The 15,838-nt window shown below is 40.3% G+C and overlaps 1 protein-coding gene across 10 annotated transcripts; it reads left to right on the top strand.

Moving 5' to 3' along the window:
- Positions 1-453: 453 nt before the first annotated feature.
- On the top strand, positions 454-14,136 carry PTGR2 (prostaglandin reductase 2). 10 transcript variants are annotated; one of them, XM_055716266.1, is made up of 11 exons: positions 467-537; positions 1,094-1,204; positions 5,063-5,131; positions 6,566-6,684; positions 7,979-8,170; positions 9,110-9,280; positions 10,301-10,510; positions 11,306-11,427; positions 12,710-12,797; positions 13,544-13,583; positions 13,914-14,136. In XM_055716266.1, exons 3-11 carry the CDS (start codon positions 5,095-5,097, stop codon positions 13,976-13,978), a joined length of 1,044 nt encoding a protein of 347 aa, XP_055572241.1. In that variant the 5' UTR covers positions 467-537; positions 1,094-1,204; positions 5,063-5,094; the 3' UTR covers positions 13,979-14,136. The 10 variants fall into 10 exon arrangements, with proteins under 10 accessions (XP_055572237.1, XP_055572241.1, XP_055572238.1 ...); XM_055716263.1 differs by having other exon boundaries at positions 1,094-1,275; XM_055716265.1 differs by lacking the exon at positions 467-537 and adding an exon at positions 664-855.
- Positions 14,137-15,838: the final 1,702 nt, after the last annotated feature.

Below are 15,838 nucleotides of genomic sequence, written 5' to 3'. Positions count from 1 at the left end.
CTCACCCACTGGAAGACGCAGGGAGAAAGTATCTCTCAGGGTTACCCTCTCTCTGCAAGGAAAACCCCACAGGAGCTGCAAGCGCCTTGTCCCAGCACCTCAGCAGACGGGCCACCATCACCTCACCTGCACAGGCGGCCGGGCCGCGAGGCAGGAGACCCCGGCCCACAGCCGTATCACCCACTCCCCGCGACACGGGAGGGCAAAACTGGGCACCTGGTGCCGTAGAAGACCATCGGCGGCCCAGGGCTGAGGGCTGAGGACGCGGACGCAGCCGCAGCCCCTGCCCCTGCCCCTGCCCCTGCCCCTGCCCCTGCCCCTGCCCCTGCCCCTGCCCCTGCCCCTGCCCCTGCCCCTGCCCCTGCCCCTGCCCCTGCCCCTGCCCCTGCCGCCCCGCCCCGCCCCGCCGCCGCTCTAGGCCGCGCTCCTCAGCGCTTCCCTGTTTGAGGCGCGCGCGCATGCGCGCGGCGGGGCTGGGGCGGGGCCGCCCGCGCGCCCCGTGACTAACGTGCTGGAGCGCTCGAGGCGCGGGTCAAGGTGAGCGGGGGCCCCTCGCGGGTGGCGCGCGGGGCGGCGTGCGGCGGGGGCCCGGCCCGTGGCCGTGCGCGCGCGGGGAGGGGCGGCGCGCGCTGAGCGGCGCGGCGGGGCCTCGGCGGCCTCGGCGGCCTCCGCGGTCGGGCCCGTGGGTGCCCGCCGGCCCCCTCGAGATGAGCCTGCCGCGACGCCCGGCGTAGAACCGGGAGGCCCTGCGGCTGCGTCCCGCCTGGAGGGAGCTTGGCAGCGCCCTCCAAGCCCTCCCCCTGCCCTGCTGCCCGGGAGCCGTTTCCTCAGGGGAGAGCGCCGCGTCGTTGCAGGGTAGGCGGGGGCGCAGGTGTGACGGTAGGAAGGGGCTGCTGTGGGGTCGCCTGCTCCCTGGAACAGGAGCTAGTTTTACCCAGTCTCCGCATTGAACCGTGGCGCGGGGCAGGGGAGGATCCCAGAGGAAAGGAGCCCTCGGCGCCCAGGACACGGCCTCTCTGCGGCTTGTGGAACTGAACGTCCTCCATTGCTTCTGACCTCTCGGTTTCTCTCTCTCACGTTATTCTGTCTGCAGCTTCTGAAACTGGTAGAACCATCTGCAAGACAGTCTTCAGTGGCTCTTCTGCCTTTGACAGCAGTGACTTCTAACTTGGTCTTTGGTCATACCTAGGAAAGTGGATAATCGGTACACTCTTTGGGATTGCTATCATGTGGGAGCCTGAATACTACACCACAGGTTTCTCAAAAAAATATCAGGTGATGCTCCTGGCTTTCTGGGAGCAATCTGCATTCTTCTGTTCATTCCCAACTTGAAATTCTGCTGAAGAAAACCAGGCCTTTTGCGTTGGAATGTTTACAATTTTCAGCAACTCCAATACAACTTTTTATTTGTTAAAAAAAAAAAAAAGTATGCCCAAGAGGAGGTAACTGAGAGCTTTCAGCTTTTCTGATGCCTGGATCTGAAAAAGTAAAGTTTATTCAACCCTATTATGTGTAGGTGGGTGTATACTTTTGCTCTGTATGGCAGTCAAATTTGATAAAAATATCAAACATATTAGGCTTCTTGGAATATAAAAAGGATGGCTGGATCAAGATCCTACTACTATTGTCATTCTTCCATATTCATCTGTTTCTTTCTTGAGGGAAAGACTGCAGCCCTACAGTGTGTCAGGGAATCCACGTGGAGAAAATACCTATGGGAGGAGGAACTTCACACCAGAGATTTCAGAGATGAGACATGAATCACTAGAAAATCTGAATTTGTTGGTTCGGTTCATGAAAGTACTTAGCTTTTTATGGCATGCATTTTTCTCCCTTCATGATAGCTAGTGTTGATACTAGCTTCTTTTTGAAAACTTTAGTTTGGAATTAATTAACATTCTTCAAGTGTAGAGCTGCTTAGTGGTGTGACGGAGAGTTTGGTGCCTAATCCATTACATTTGCTTTTCCATTTCCATTCACCTCACCTTACCAGTTGAAGTTACCATTTTTTTGCTTTTTGCCCAGCCATTCACATCAGTTTGCTTGGTTGTGTCTCATCTATTGTTCACAGTTTCTCTGGTTCTCTTTCCCCATTCTATTTCTCACTTTCCTGCTTTACTAGCCTTTAAGTTGCTATTCTTGCCATGTTTCTCTGTTCTCCCTGATTCCTAGTGCCAGTCCTTCCCATCTTTCCTTCCTGCATGTTCCTCATTCAGAGTCATTCCTCCTTGAAATGTCTTTCCTTGAGTTTCCTCTGAGGATCCTCATTCCAGCCATTTTGAGACCACAGTTCCAGAAGACTTTCAGTCTTACTTGTCCTCCATTTAGACTGACTGCCACCTAGGCCTGATACAGGAGGGATAAACTACCTGCTCTTCATTTTTCTATTAGGCTGCACCTGGCATGGGCTCTAACAAGTTGGAAGCAGGTGAATCTTTTTGGCAAAAGCATATGTAACTGTAAACAATGTCTTATGGGCAGTCTAACAAGAAGGTAGAGGAACCAAGCCCAGGATAAACAAACTGGAGCGTTTTAGCGCTGAGGAATTTATTTAACATTTTTAAAGGGACCTGTCATGTCTCTGCAAAAATGGGAAAAGAAAAGCAAGGGGAGAAAGGGGTAAGAATAAAACTGGGCAAGAACATACTAGAGACTCCCCTGAAGGTACTGCTGTTGTGCTGCTTAATGCTTCTGTTGTACTTGGAGGGTGGGACAGGTGATCTTGGCATAGAATGATGATAAAACTTATAATGGAGTTTCACTCCATTTGAGTTAAAAAGTAGAACCATCTCATTATTGTTGTTTGGAAAAGCTAAAAAATAGTAATGCATGTTGCTTCCTGTTGGTCTTAAAAAAATATTCAAAAGCATGTGTCATATTGGCATCATGCATATATTGAGAAGGATTATGTATATGATACAAATCCCCTTTATTTAACTTTTAAAAAATCTTCTCTTTCTCCAAAAGCTTTCCTCAGTTTACGGTGCTAAAGGATGGTGCCTCTAACTTGCTTTCTTTAGTCACTTCTGTATTGTTTATAATGTGAGGAAAGTTTGATTGTTTGTTACTACGTAATGATATTGGTATGAACATTTGCTTGTGTAATGGTGTTAAATAACCATAGAGTTATAATATAAATTTCCACCATAGAGTGAATGCAGTTATATTTAGAAGTAAATGTCCATTTCCAGTGTTGTATTTTACTGTGACAGCTGTCATAGAATGAGTGACAGTTCAGTTGCCAGCCTCCCTTTCTGCCCACCCACTCACAGTATCTGGAAGATCTTCAAATTGAATTTGAAGGCTTCTCAACACAGCCTTCTCAACAAAAAGCTGAGAAAATGATCTGGGAAATCAACAGTGGTTTTGTTCCCTCAGAATGTCAGTCATTCAAAGAAGTAATCTGAACTTAAATTGTATGCTTTTTCCCCTCATCTTTCTATGCTGCTCTGTATTGCTTTTGCTTTCTTTTATGTTAAGATCTATGGGTTTTTTCTTTAAAGACCTCTATTTTTTCCCCTGTACTATTATAGCAGATATTTCAAGCATGTGTTGGGCACAATAAAATTGCTTTTCATCATCTTTTTTGTTGTTCAGATTGGGTTTTTGTGTTTTTATAATACAGGTATTTAGTTTCAGGATAAAAATTGAGTGAGTAGTGTTGATGGCGGACGTTTCTGTAAGGCATGAGCTGTAAAGCAGTTCTGCTTACTCTGTGTGGTTTATGAACAGTGGATCAAACCCCTAACACCATGGACAGATTTAAACTGACTACAAATAGTGATCTGCCCAAATTTCATGTGACCTGTCAAGATTGCTGGCGGTTTATATTCACCGCATTCTTAACTTATTTCTGCACAGAGTAGTTTCATTAGTGGTTATAAACTTCAGCCAAGTTCTGTATGTCTACAAATTATTTACTGGAGTAAAGTTGTTGTTTTAAATTGCACTGGGTACATCTGACAGTTTATAAAATGCTTATTGTATTAGCACAAATTCTCAGATGCTAAGACAGTTGCTCTAGGGATAACAACTGTACCACTTCAATGTAGTTTTGTTAGGCAAATGTTATCAGGAGGAATTTGGAGTTTTGTTCTGAAAAGTATTTTATAAGAGAAGTACAAAGTGATGTGCCCATGATCACACAGAAAGTATATAGTAGAGTACATTTATTCCAGAGCTGTGTGGATATAAAAATCCATTGTTATGTTTCTTTAACTGTTAATTCCTGTATTTTCAATGCTCATTTTTTATTTTTTAAACAGTAACTAATAACGTAATCAAAGTGTGGGGTTCTTTCCTGTTGTTGTAGACTGATATTCTACATTGTTCTGTCCAGAGAACTGTGGAGGTCACTTACTTTTCACTGATGTGATGCTTTAAAACACATTTGCGATCCATTTCTCATAGTTTTTCTAAATCGCTTTGGCAGCTCACAGTTGTAAGAAGATACATTTACAGTCCTCTTTTAAACTGTTGAAATTCAAGGAGAAATTTTTCAGTAAAACAGATCAAACAGTGATCTAATTCTTTCTTACCTCTGAGCCAGACCATTTCATAGGAGAAAATGCACTGCTAATAGAAAGACTTGCTGTTTCATATGGAACATCTTACACGGCAATCTCTTTTTGTCATGTATCTGCATAGTGCTATTGCTGGCATGAGTGCATGCCTTTTAGTGAGTTGCATCTGACACATGCAAAGCTGCCTCGGTGTCTTAGGTGGGAGCAATGTTCTCAGCATGGAAAGCAAACCAAACGCCTCTCCTACAGCGTAGCACAGTAGGGAGTGATGATCTTACAAGGAGCACAGTACATTATAATTTTCAGTCTTTCCAGAAGGTGCTAGTGTGACATTGTATAAAATCACAGCTTTAACAAGATAAACAGGGAAACTATTCACAAGTTTGTTTTTATTTACATTTATATGATTCTTGGTCATAGATGCTGAAGTTGGTGAGGCACATATTTCATCCCACTTCCAAATTACTAAGTACTTTACACCATACTATCTTTCAAGAAAATTTATGTTTCAGTCCTTGAAACAATGTTTTCCTTTGCAGGAACCCAGTGTGAAGTTGCTGCAAAAGCAGGGATGATTATACAGAGAGTAGTGCTGAATTCACGCCCCGGTATGTATTTCTCTCCAATAAAGGAGCAATATGTTCGTTATGGTTGCCTAATGCTCCAAAATGGTGAGCGGAGAAACAGACACTAACTTAAGAGTTACTGACATTTATATATCTTAATACTGCATGCAGCAATAAGTAAAGTTTATTTTGAGGTGTATTTATTTAGTCTGGATATACAGATTTCTAAATTCTTGGGTGAGAAAAAAAAAGATTGTCACATAAAATGTGAGAAACCCCAAAGTGAAGAAACATGACCAAGCATTGCTTTTTAGTTCTGACATTTATTCTTTTTGCATTTTAAGAGATGACTGAAATAGTGTTTTGTTACTGTTAATTTTTGTTTTCTTTTAGTAAATATTAAATCTTTTATTCCTCCCATGTTTCAAAGTATTTATTTTTTAAATTTACACTCTTGACTATTTGTTTACTTCCTTGTTTACACATTTGCCTTGTTACGGATGACAGCATAATATTTCAAATAGTGAGTTTATAAATAGTCTGTTGTAGAAAACCCACATGTGTGCATTAAGTTTTTGGGGCAGTATTGTATGCTGCTCAATACCAAAATACTCCTAAGAGGTAAGAACTATTGTGTGACCTGTAAATAAGTCTTTATTAATGCAAATCTAATTTTTCAGTGGTAGCCTGCTATAGTCACCCAGTCACTGACTTAAAACATACATGGGTATCTGTCTCTCTCCCTTTAGTGCTGGTGGTTCCAGTTGTTAGTCTGATTGATCCGCTGTATGCGGTACCAACCTGAGGATGAAGCCTCCAGGTCTGGGGCTCTTGGCACACATTTTATAGGTGTTTCTGGGAAGCTTTAATTTAAGGAGGTCCATCTGTGACTGTGAAGAGATGCTCTTGCAGCATATGCATGTGCGATGGCAATGGTCTATATTCCCCCAATCTCACTGAGTCAAAAGAGACTGAAAGGTGAGGGTTTAAAATTTGCCTAGTTAAAATGTATGGTCATTTGCTACTCACAAAATAATACACAGTGGTTTTGTTATGTGAGAGAACTCCCAATGCATGTTTTTGTTTTGAAAGTTAGGGGCTTTTTAGTACATAGGGTATATAGACCCATTTTTTGAGCATGAAACCTTTTTTCTTTTCCCCCTTTAATTTGCCCTAATTGTTCATAAAAATTATGTGTAGCAAACGGCACAGAAACTGTCAGTCAGTGCAAGTGCTTGGTGCTGACCCAGGTAAATGTAAGCTGACAGATCAATGGGTCTTCAGTTTGGATGGTGGTAGCGCACCCATTTAAATCGTAGTCTGTGACACAAAATCCAAATTTTGTTTGGTAGTTTTATACCCAAGTAAAGATAGACCCTAACTTGTTCTAAAAAGCACTGTCTAAGGGCTTCCCATATTGATTAAGGGAATCTTTATATTGATTCATTTATTTGTTTGACTTTAAAACAATTCTAGGTAAGAATGGAGTGCCAGTGGCTGAAAACTTCCGGCTGGAACAAGGTACAATAGCAGATACAATCCAAGCAGGACAAGTGTGCGTTAGAACCCTTTATCTCTCTGTGGACCCATACATGGTAGGTTTAAAATATCTTCAACTCTATACCTGTCATGATGTTTAACACCAAAGTTACCAATTATAGCACAAATGTATCTCTAGTATAACAGTAATTCTGTTCATTCTGATGGAGTTCTATTGGGAAGGAATTTGGCATTAATGTGCCTGCGATATATATAGGAATATGACTATAGGACCAGGAGGAGACTGTGAGCCCTGGTATACCATTACAAATTTGTATCAGCTTTTTCTGAACGTTGTCTTTTTTATATGTACATTTTTAACTTTTTTTTTTCTTCCCCATGGATGGAAATACTTTTTAATTGAGGGGTGTGTGGGCAGAGGAGGAATAATATTTCATGATGAAGCAAGGGAGTGACATGATCAGGCAAAAAGATTCCAGACAAAACACATAAACGAATCAAGTTAAATGTTATTTGGCTATTACCAGTTTTGTTTACATATGAAAGTCATATTTTCTCCTCAGGTGGGTGATGGCAGAACAAAATGTGTCAATACTTTGTAAACAATGACAACAGAGAGAGGATGAGTGAATGAAGCCATAATGAGCACTTGTACCTAATTCTGCAAAACTGTAGAAATCATGTGCTTGGGAGAGTTTGTTGAAATGGAAGTGAAAGTAGGAGAATCAGGCAGACCTGGTCTGCTAATATGTAAAAGTTTGCTATAAAGAGAATTCTGATCTTTTGTTCCTGCACAGATGAAGATAGTAGGAAAGAAGCATTCTTAATGTCAGGAAAGTGCATTTAGCTTGGAAATTAAGGAATAGTTTAAGAATCGTGAAGTACTAACTCGGACTACAGGGGGAGATACAAAGAAAAGACTTCAGACTTCAAGATGTTCCTTAGAAACTGATCTCTGTTGGGGTGGTCTACTTAAATTTGACTGTTCTTCAGTGCATAGGCATGGACTGAGGGACTTGTGGGTGGTTTTTTTCAATCCTGCATTTCTATGGTTCATCCAGTTAAGGAATGGCATTTACAGGATTCTTGTCAGACCCAAGCCAGTAGTCTTCGGTTGCACAGCTGACTTTGAGGCAGCGTCTACAGAACATGTTGGCTTTGGTAAAGCTGCTGGAGGTGATAAGAATTGTCCGTCTTCCTTTTGTACTGAGCAAACAAGCGGGGAAAGAGGGATCTACGAAAAGATGATGAATATTTGGGGCTTACTGAGAGATTTTTGAGTAGCCCTTGTGTTTGAAGTTCTAAACATCTCTCATCCCCAACTTCATTTGAAGTTATAAACAAATCGTGTGTTCCACCAAAGCCTTGCATTAAAGCCTTGTCTTTCAGCGCTGCCGAATGAATGAGGATACTGGCTCCGATTACCTCCTGCCCTGGCAGCTGTCCGAAGTTGCTGATGGTGGGGGCATTGGGGTTGTGGAGGAGAGCAAGCATGATAACCTTGCTAAAGGAGACTTTGTAACTTCCTTTAATTGGCCCTGGCAAACAGTGGCAATTCTAGACGGAAGCTTGCTACAAAAGGTAATGTAAATGCAAAGCCCAGATTGTCACTATTTTCTTTTATTAAACCTTTTTTTTTTTTTTTTTAAGTAGTGGCTAATGATACTTAGTGAAAAACAAGCCGATATTTTTGAAGCAACTAGTTCTCAAAAGGCAGCTCAACTCACAGGTGGCAAAATTTATATAAATTTCTCTCTTTTCTTAACAAAAGTGTAAATGCTTTTGATGGTTACCAGACATGTCAGTATTATTCCAGTAGTTGGGTTTTAAATCAATTTCCATGAAGCTGCTTCTGTTAATTAATTCTGTAAATTATTCTAATTCTAGTAGAATTCCTGATCCATGAGAGTGTGGTCATATGACATGAAAGGCTTCAGATATATTTAATTAAATTTATTTTACTAACATATGTTAGTGAAAGCTTTTACTTGAGGCTTTACATCCACAGAAGAAAGGGTATTCAATATTAAGTTGAAAGTGGAGAGGAAACAGTCCATTAGGACTATTGTGTTGATCATCCTCATGTAACACAGAAAATTATTGTAGTTTAGGAATGTATACTTTCCAATAAACTCATTCCTTTAGGACCCTTTGCCACTGATATGCAATCACAGTATTTGATAAAGCGGTGCTGTTTTATCCTTAACGCTGGCGTAGGGGTAATTCACCATTGCTGGAAACTTTTCTCCCAACTGCCTTTTGACAGGTGCATCATTTAAGTTTTTGTGAGCGACTTGGGTTTAAAAACATTTTCTAAAACTATAGAAATGTAATCTTTGTTTCATTTTGTATGAACTTGTTATTAGGGTAGAGCTAGTTTATAGATAGCTTGTCCCTACCAGTTGTACCTTGCCTGGTAAATATCCTGAGTTGGTCTTCTATCCTCAGACAATCAAATAGCAAACAGCAAAACTGCACCTTAAAAAGAAATGAACACCACCATGCGTTTCTGTTTTGTAGCTTGTTCCACAGCTTGTAAATGGACACCTTTCCTACTTTCTCGGTGCAGCTGGCATCACAGGACTGACAGCCCTGCTAGGTATAAAGGAGAAAGGACACGTGGCTGTGGGTGCAAATCAGACAATGGTGGTGAGTGGAGCAGCTGGTGCCTGCGGCTCTCTGGCTGGCCAGGTAGGTAGACTTAAGATACACAAGCATACTGTGTCGCCGAGTCTGTTTTCTGATACATGCTGGTTAGTAAATGTACATATAAAATCTAAAATGTAAAAGTGAGCAGGAGTAACTCCATGGGAAGGGTCTGTTTCACAGATTTGGCCAAACTCTCACTGGGAAAGATTTTAGGTGTGAAACTTGTTTCATGAAACTGGGATAGGAGAAAACGACCCAAGGTGATTACTTGTCCCTAGCATAAATAAAATAGATGATACAAATACATGTGTATATGTATAGTAATCTGCTGTTTGATGAGTTGACTGGCAACTTTCATTTTTTCTGTATTAGAAAATAGTCAGTAAAAAAAAATGTAATAAACCCTTCATTGTGTTGTGTTCCATGATATCCTTTGTTTTTTGAGATTTACAGCACTTTTATTCTCGTTAGCTTTGCAGAACTTGTCACAGTGTGTTTGTGTATCAGTGTCTGTGCATATCTACAAATGTACACACACATACACGCATATGGAAACATAAACACAATAGATATTAAGTAAGCTTAAGACTTACTGATAAAGAGAAGCTATGAAGAAATAATGCATAAGCAAATCTGTGAAGAATGTATTTCAATAAATTATTGTCCAATCTTTTTGGCCTTTTATTAGCTATTTTCTTTTATTATGGTACTTGGCAGATGGTCATTTTATACTATCATTGGCTCTCCAATCCTGCCAGTTGTTGGTGATGACTCAGACTAGATCTCCTGCAGTCAGCGAGTTTGGAAAGATGGCAGATTGTGATTTTTATCTGCCCCTTCTCTAGGTGTGAGGACAGAGTGACAAGAGGCAGTTGTGTCGCATGACAGAGGAGATGGGAGCCTCTGCTGAACTTTGCTGCCTGGGGTTTAGTGGGTGGGGGATAACTGATAACACCCCTTAGGCCCCCTGACTCCCACTGGTACCTTTATGCAGATGAATGATCTAACTTCTCTTTATTGTTTGGGTTTTTTTGTTGTTTTTTTTTAACTGTGTGCCTGCAGATTGGCCGTTTGGAGGGCTGCTCTAGAGTTGTGGGGATTGCTGGCACAGATGAAAAGTGCTCCATTTTGGTTGAAGAAATGGGGTTTGATGCTGCTATCAATTACAAGAAGGGGGATGTGGCAGAGCAGCTACGTGAACTCTGCCCGGGTGGTGTGGATGTTTACTTTGACAATGTTGGTGGAGACATCAGTGATGCAGTTATAAGTCAGGTGATTATACTGGCTGTTGGGTTTATTCTAGTAAATCTCCAATGTCTGCATGTCCAGCTTTGACTCGGTTCATACAGGAGACAGCAGAGCAGGCTTTCCACTTCACTGATCTAATCCAGGTGCTGATTCTGGTCTTTAGGAGAAATCAGGTATTTGAAATCAGTGTCTGTCATTTGGACTAGCCTGGCAGTATAGTGATAGAAACACAATTTCCGCTGCTTGTCTCTTGCTTCTTTGGCCAGGAGACTTGGTAATATTCTAAAACCCCTTGTCTGTCAGTGTAGTAATCTTGTGTTTTTTCAGCTTTGGTTTTCTGGTTTCACAAAAGACCAGCTCTGCTGGGCCTCCATAAAGGCTTTTGACCAGCCCTCTTCATTGTTAACATGAAAATACTCTCTCTTGGTGGGGGAGGCTTTGGTGGCAATGCCATCTTTGGGAGCTCTAAGTCACAGCTGTATCCAACAGCTGGGTGAAACTTCTTTGTCCTGTTGCCCCTCTCCTCCTGACAAAAAGGGCACATGGTAAGATAACAGTTTCTCACATTCCTTGTATTTGATGCCTTTTTAAATTACACATAGGCTGCATAGAGTTTATTTTTCCACTATTGCCCTGCATTTGAATGTAGTCATAGGTTGAATGGGACTGACTGCAATTTTCCCACTCTTTTCTAGGAAATGTGGCTTTAAATAAGGGTACCCTTCTGGAAATTTTGCAATATAATCTATTGCATCTCTAGAAAATGTAGTTTTTGAGACCAAGGAATGTAATTTTCCTTACTTTGTGCTGTCCCAACAGATGAATCAGAACAGCCATATCATCCTGTGTGGACAGATATCTCAGTATAACAAAGATGTGCCATATCCTCCTCCACTGCCTCCTGACATAGAAAAAATACAGAAAGAAAGGAATATCACAAGGTACATTTCTTCACCAGAACTTGTGACCAGGTTCCAGGTAGATTGCACATGTGATGTTGTGATTCGAGTGTTCGGAAGGTAGCCTGTAGATCCGCAGTAGGCACGTTTTACTGGAACAGAATATTAGCATAGTAAAAAAGGAAACGATAATCACAATGTCAGTAAATCCTTTCTCTTACATTTGTCTGTATCAGCATAAAAAATGCGAAAGAATGTTGTTACTTGTTAACATAGTTGTGTGTGTTTGTGGTTGCTTGATTTAGTCCTGGAGTCCCTGACAGATTCTTCAGTATGAGGGAAGAACGTGTTTCCATGGTTCTGTTCTCGGATGTTTTGCAGAGTGCCTTCTCTCCAAGTGTAATAGTTCAGGCAGAGAGAAAACCAAATAATTTTAAAGTAAGGATGCAGCTGACGTGGTAATTGTATCGAAATCTTTTGTGTTTGGGGTTTTATTAGATAATGGATATGTAGGTGTGACAGATACATACAGATAGAACGTTGATTTTTGTTCTGACTCTGAGAATTGCTGAATCTCCTACCAGGATTCAGGTGGAGCTAAGGCAGAGATTATGAGCAAAGTCTTAAGAGACTTTTCATTTGTTGCACTGCAGAAAGTTAGGGAGACTTTTGATTTCCGTGCAAACAGATTGACCTCTTCTAACTAACATTCTTTTCTTATCCCTGTTACTGTTCTCTGCGCTTTTAAAAAATGGATAAAAATACTAAACCCCACTATGCATAGTAGAAGGCAGTGGAGAATTTAGTTGGTATGTTGCTACAAGTAATTATCATTTTTTATGATTGTTTCAGTTTCTCTTGATTGTTATAGACAAATGTGACAGCAGGATATGCAAAATTCTGTGGAGCCTGAAAGTCAGTTTATACTCGCCATCTAGTTGCAGGTCCATAACTTATTCTTCCTACCACAAAACAAAACACCAAACACCCTCCTGACACCCCCTGCCACCCCCACCCCCCCAAAAAAAAAGGAATTCACTCACATTTTATGGACATTTGCTTATTCTGGCAATACTACTTGATTTTTATTACTTTTCTCCCTGGTACTTTAACAGGATAACTTGTCTAAGACCGATGTTACTGTAAAGCTCCCGCAGCAGGGAGCTGTCTCAATAAGCTGACAAAGCTCAGAGTTAGGTCTCATTGTAATTAGTACTCATAACCCTTCAGTTTCAATAACGCTGTTTCCTGAAAAGATTTGTAAAGATTTCAAAATATGCGTACCAGCATTTCTTAAGTCAAGGCTCATTCTTGTCTTCCACAGGGAAAGATTCTTAGTGTTGAACTATATGCACAAACAAGAAGCTAGTGTATTACAGCTCTGTCAGTGGATCCAAGAGGGTAAACTGAAGGTAAGAACTTTTACTTTTAATCTATGGCCTTTAATACTATTTCCTCAGATCATGGGCTGACTACAGGAAGTCCAATTTCTTTTCCCTGGCTCTCTTACCATGCCTCAGGATTGAGCAGATTTTCTTAAGAATATGTAAGTATAATTGAAAGCTTATTAAGTAGCACTGTTTTAGTAGGTACCTGCTGAGGATGGCATGCCTGTAATATGACAGACTTTTCTAATTACACGCTGCTGATATCTGTATTCTTTCTTTCAGCATAGGGTGCAAGGGCTTTTTTACTTAAGGGATCAGACCTTCTAAAATACGTACTTTCAAATACCTGATTAGTTAGTGTCCCGAATGCTTTTGGGGATCTTGTCTGAAATTTTGTTTCAAGCTTTATAATCAATCACCGTTTATTGTTTTGTGATGGGTAGGTGCTTTATCCATCCCTTCCCTGTGAATCTGTCTAAATTATTTTTTGATTCTTTAAGTGATCATTCAGTTTTCTTGGGATAATCCCGAGATATGAAATGTTGGCAGGGGCAGGGATATTCTAGTTCTGATTGAAGAATTAAATCACCTACATGTTTATCAGAAAGTATTTCTCTTTTGATGAAAGCATCTGGCCCAAACAGAGCACTGTCCACTGTAGCAACAGAATTATTTACATTTTTGTAGTTTCTTTGGCAGTTTCATGGCACATAACTAAGAAATGTTAATCTTGTTTGAAGAAAGCTAAAAGGATTTGTTTGCATTGACAGGTCAGAGAGACCATTGTAGAAGGCTTAGCAAACATTGGTGGTAAGATTTTTACACCATTTTCTAAGAGTAATAATCTGATTAAATACAATGACAGTAGAGGTGAACTACCTCCTTTGTTTCATTTGCCAATTCAGATTTGTGCATTTTATCTAAACTGATTATTATGTTATGTTTATTACAGACTAGATTTTTTTTGTTTCCTTCTTAATTTAGCACATCATTAAGGATAAATATGTCTGGGTCCAAAACATGATCCTCCTTTTTGGACAGCTGTTTGATACATTTGCTCCTACCACTTTTTTTTTCTTTTTTAAAAGCTACTGGTCACATTTTGCTTGGTGCTAACTTTTTTCTTTATTTCTCTTGAAGCCGCTTTCCAGTCTATGATGAATGGAGGCAATATTGGAAAGCAGATCGTCTTGGTTTCTAAGTGAAAGTCATTGCTTCAGGAAAAATAGTTGGATTCTATCTCTAACAGTGAGCAAGTTTTTACTTAGGCTAATTTCAATTTTCTTAAATAAACTATTGACTTGTTCTGTATGTACTGAAAGCAGAGATTCTGGGATGCTAATAAACTAAATAGAACTGGAAACAGGAATGTAATCCTTTATACTAGAAACTAATAATACGTTCTTTGACACGATTTAAACAGTTGCTAGCTAGCACATTTGAAAATATGTTATGGTTTGAAAGTTAGAGTGTCCCAGGGAACCATTTCCAAAAAGCAATTTGTATGCAGCCACCTAGTTTTAGTTGTTAGAAGAATTTACTAGCATAATGTGCACCATTCACATGCTAGTTTGTCTCAGTGCCCAGAAACTTCTCTAGGAATTTTTAATTTACTAGTGTAAGTTTGCCCTGACAGTCCAGTCAGTCTGGCTAATTGTTTTAAAATTTAACTGATCTCATTTTTACAGATAATTGCAATGAAAAACTCAATTTCTAGAATTCAGCGTTGCTCATAACAAAGGTATTTCCATTTTACCATCTGGAACAAATTTCCACTGACCTTGTTGCCCACTTCTTTGCATTGTATCATTATATCCCCTATTTTCAGAGCACTTGAAATCTAATTCAGTTACAATTCCATCTACATGCAACCTGAGACTTTAATGAGAGATGGGTTCAGATGTAGGATGAACTTTATTTACTCTTCTCAATATTTGCATTCCAAACTTAAGTGAAGTTTTCTTTTTAAATTCCTTTTTAGAAATCTACTCTATCTTATTTTTATGGTAATCTTCCCGATTTCAGTAGTTTTTCTGCTTTTTACACCTCTCCAAGATGTGTACCACAGGACAATCTTAAAACATGTTGCTTGATGACAGAAGGTAACTTTGCAGACAAGTGACCTTCTGTTCCCTCAGTAACTTATCTTGGTTCAGAACTGTTGGTCAAGCAATGCTCTTTTGCCATCTCAATAGGGAAACTTGAAAAAATGAGTCACCATTTCCAAGTTTGACTATCATAACCCCAAGCCAGATGGGACTGATGAGATTAAGTGTGTGTCTTCATAAGCAAGGAACAGAGAAGGGAACAGATAATTATTTTAAAGAGATTAGAATTCCACTACTGTGTACATTTAGAAACACTTAACATATTTATTTAGAGGATAGGATTATTCATATTGGTTTTGTTTTTAAGTTGTTTGCCTTTGAGAAGCGCTTCCAAACAGCAGGGTCAGCTGAACTATCCAGAGAATGGATTATGTAGATTTGTGTGAGTCACTACCTAGGCCAAACTACATGGAATCCAAGGACTAGGAAAGAAACACTGTACAAGAAATTTGGCATTTTATAAATCATTTGGTGTGCTGTGGAAGGTAGGCGAGTATAAAAAATGCCTGATATGGTTGTGAGCAATATGAAAAACAGTCCTTTCATTTCCTAGTTCTGAAGCTGGCCCTGATAGAAGGAAGCATGCAGTGATGGATGCCATAAACTTGAGGAAGAGAAAGACACCTGCAGTATAGCAGGTCTAAAATCTTCCAGCATGCATTTTTCAACTACAAAACCAGTGACTGGTTCACTTGCAGCTAGATTGTGAATCCACTGTCAGCATAACTAACTCAAGCAGCATTAGTAAGTGTTGCACTGGGATAGAAGCCAAATGCAGTAAAATGAGTATGATCCTAGCTGGCAAATGAAGACAGAAAGCAACAGGTGAGTGAAATTCTATGAATTCCTGCATATTGACTGCTCATAGATGATAACTCAGTTGTGAAAGTTAAGCAGTGCAGGCTTGCAAGGCTTGGTAATTCATATATCCATTAAAAAGAGGCAGGAGGAAATGCA

This window comes from Falco cherrug, chromosome 7, assembly GCF_023634085.1.
Source record: "Falco cherrug isolate bFalChe1 chromosome 7, bFalChe1.pri, whole genome shotgun sequence".
Lineage (NCBI taxonomy): Eukaryota > Metazoa > Chordata > Aves > Falconiformes > Falconidae > Falco > Falco cherrug.
This window is presented reverse-complemented; position numbering and strand designations above follow the sequence as displayed.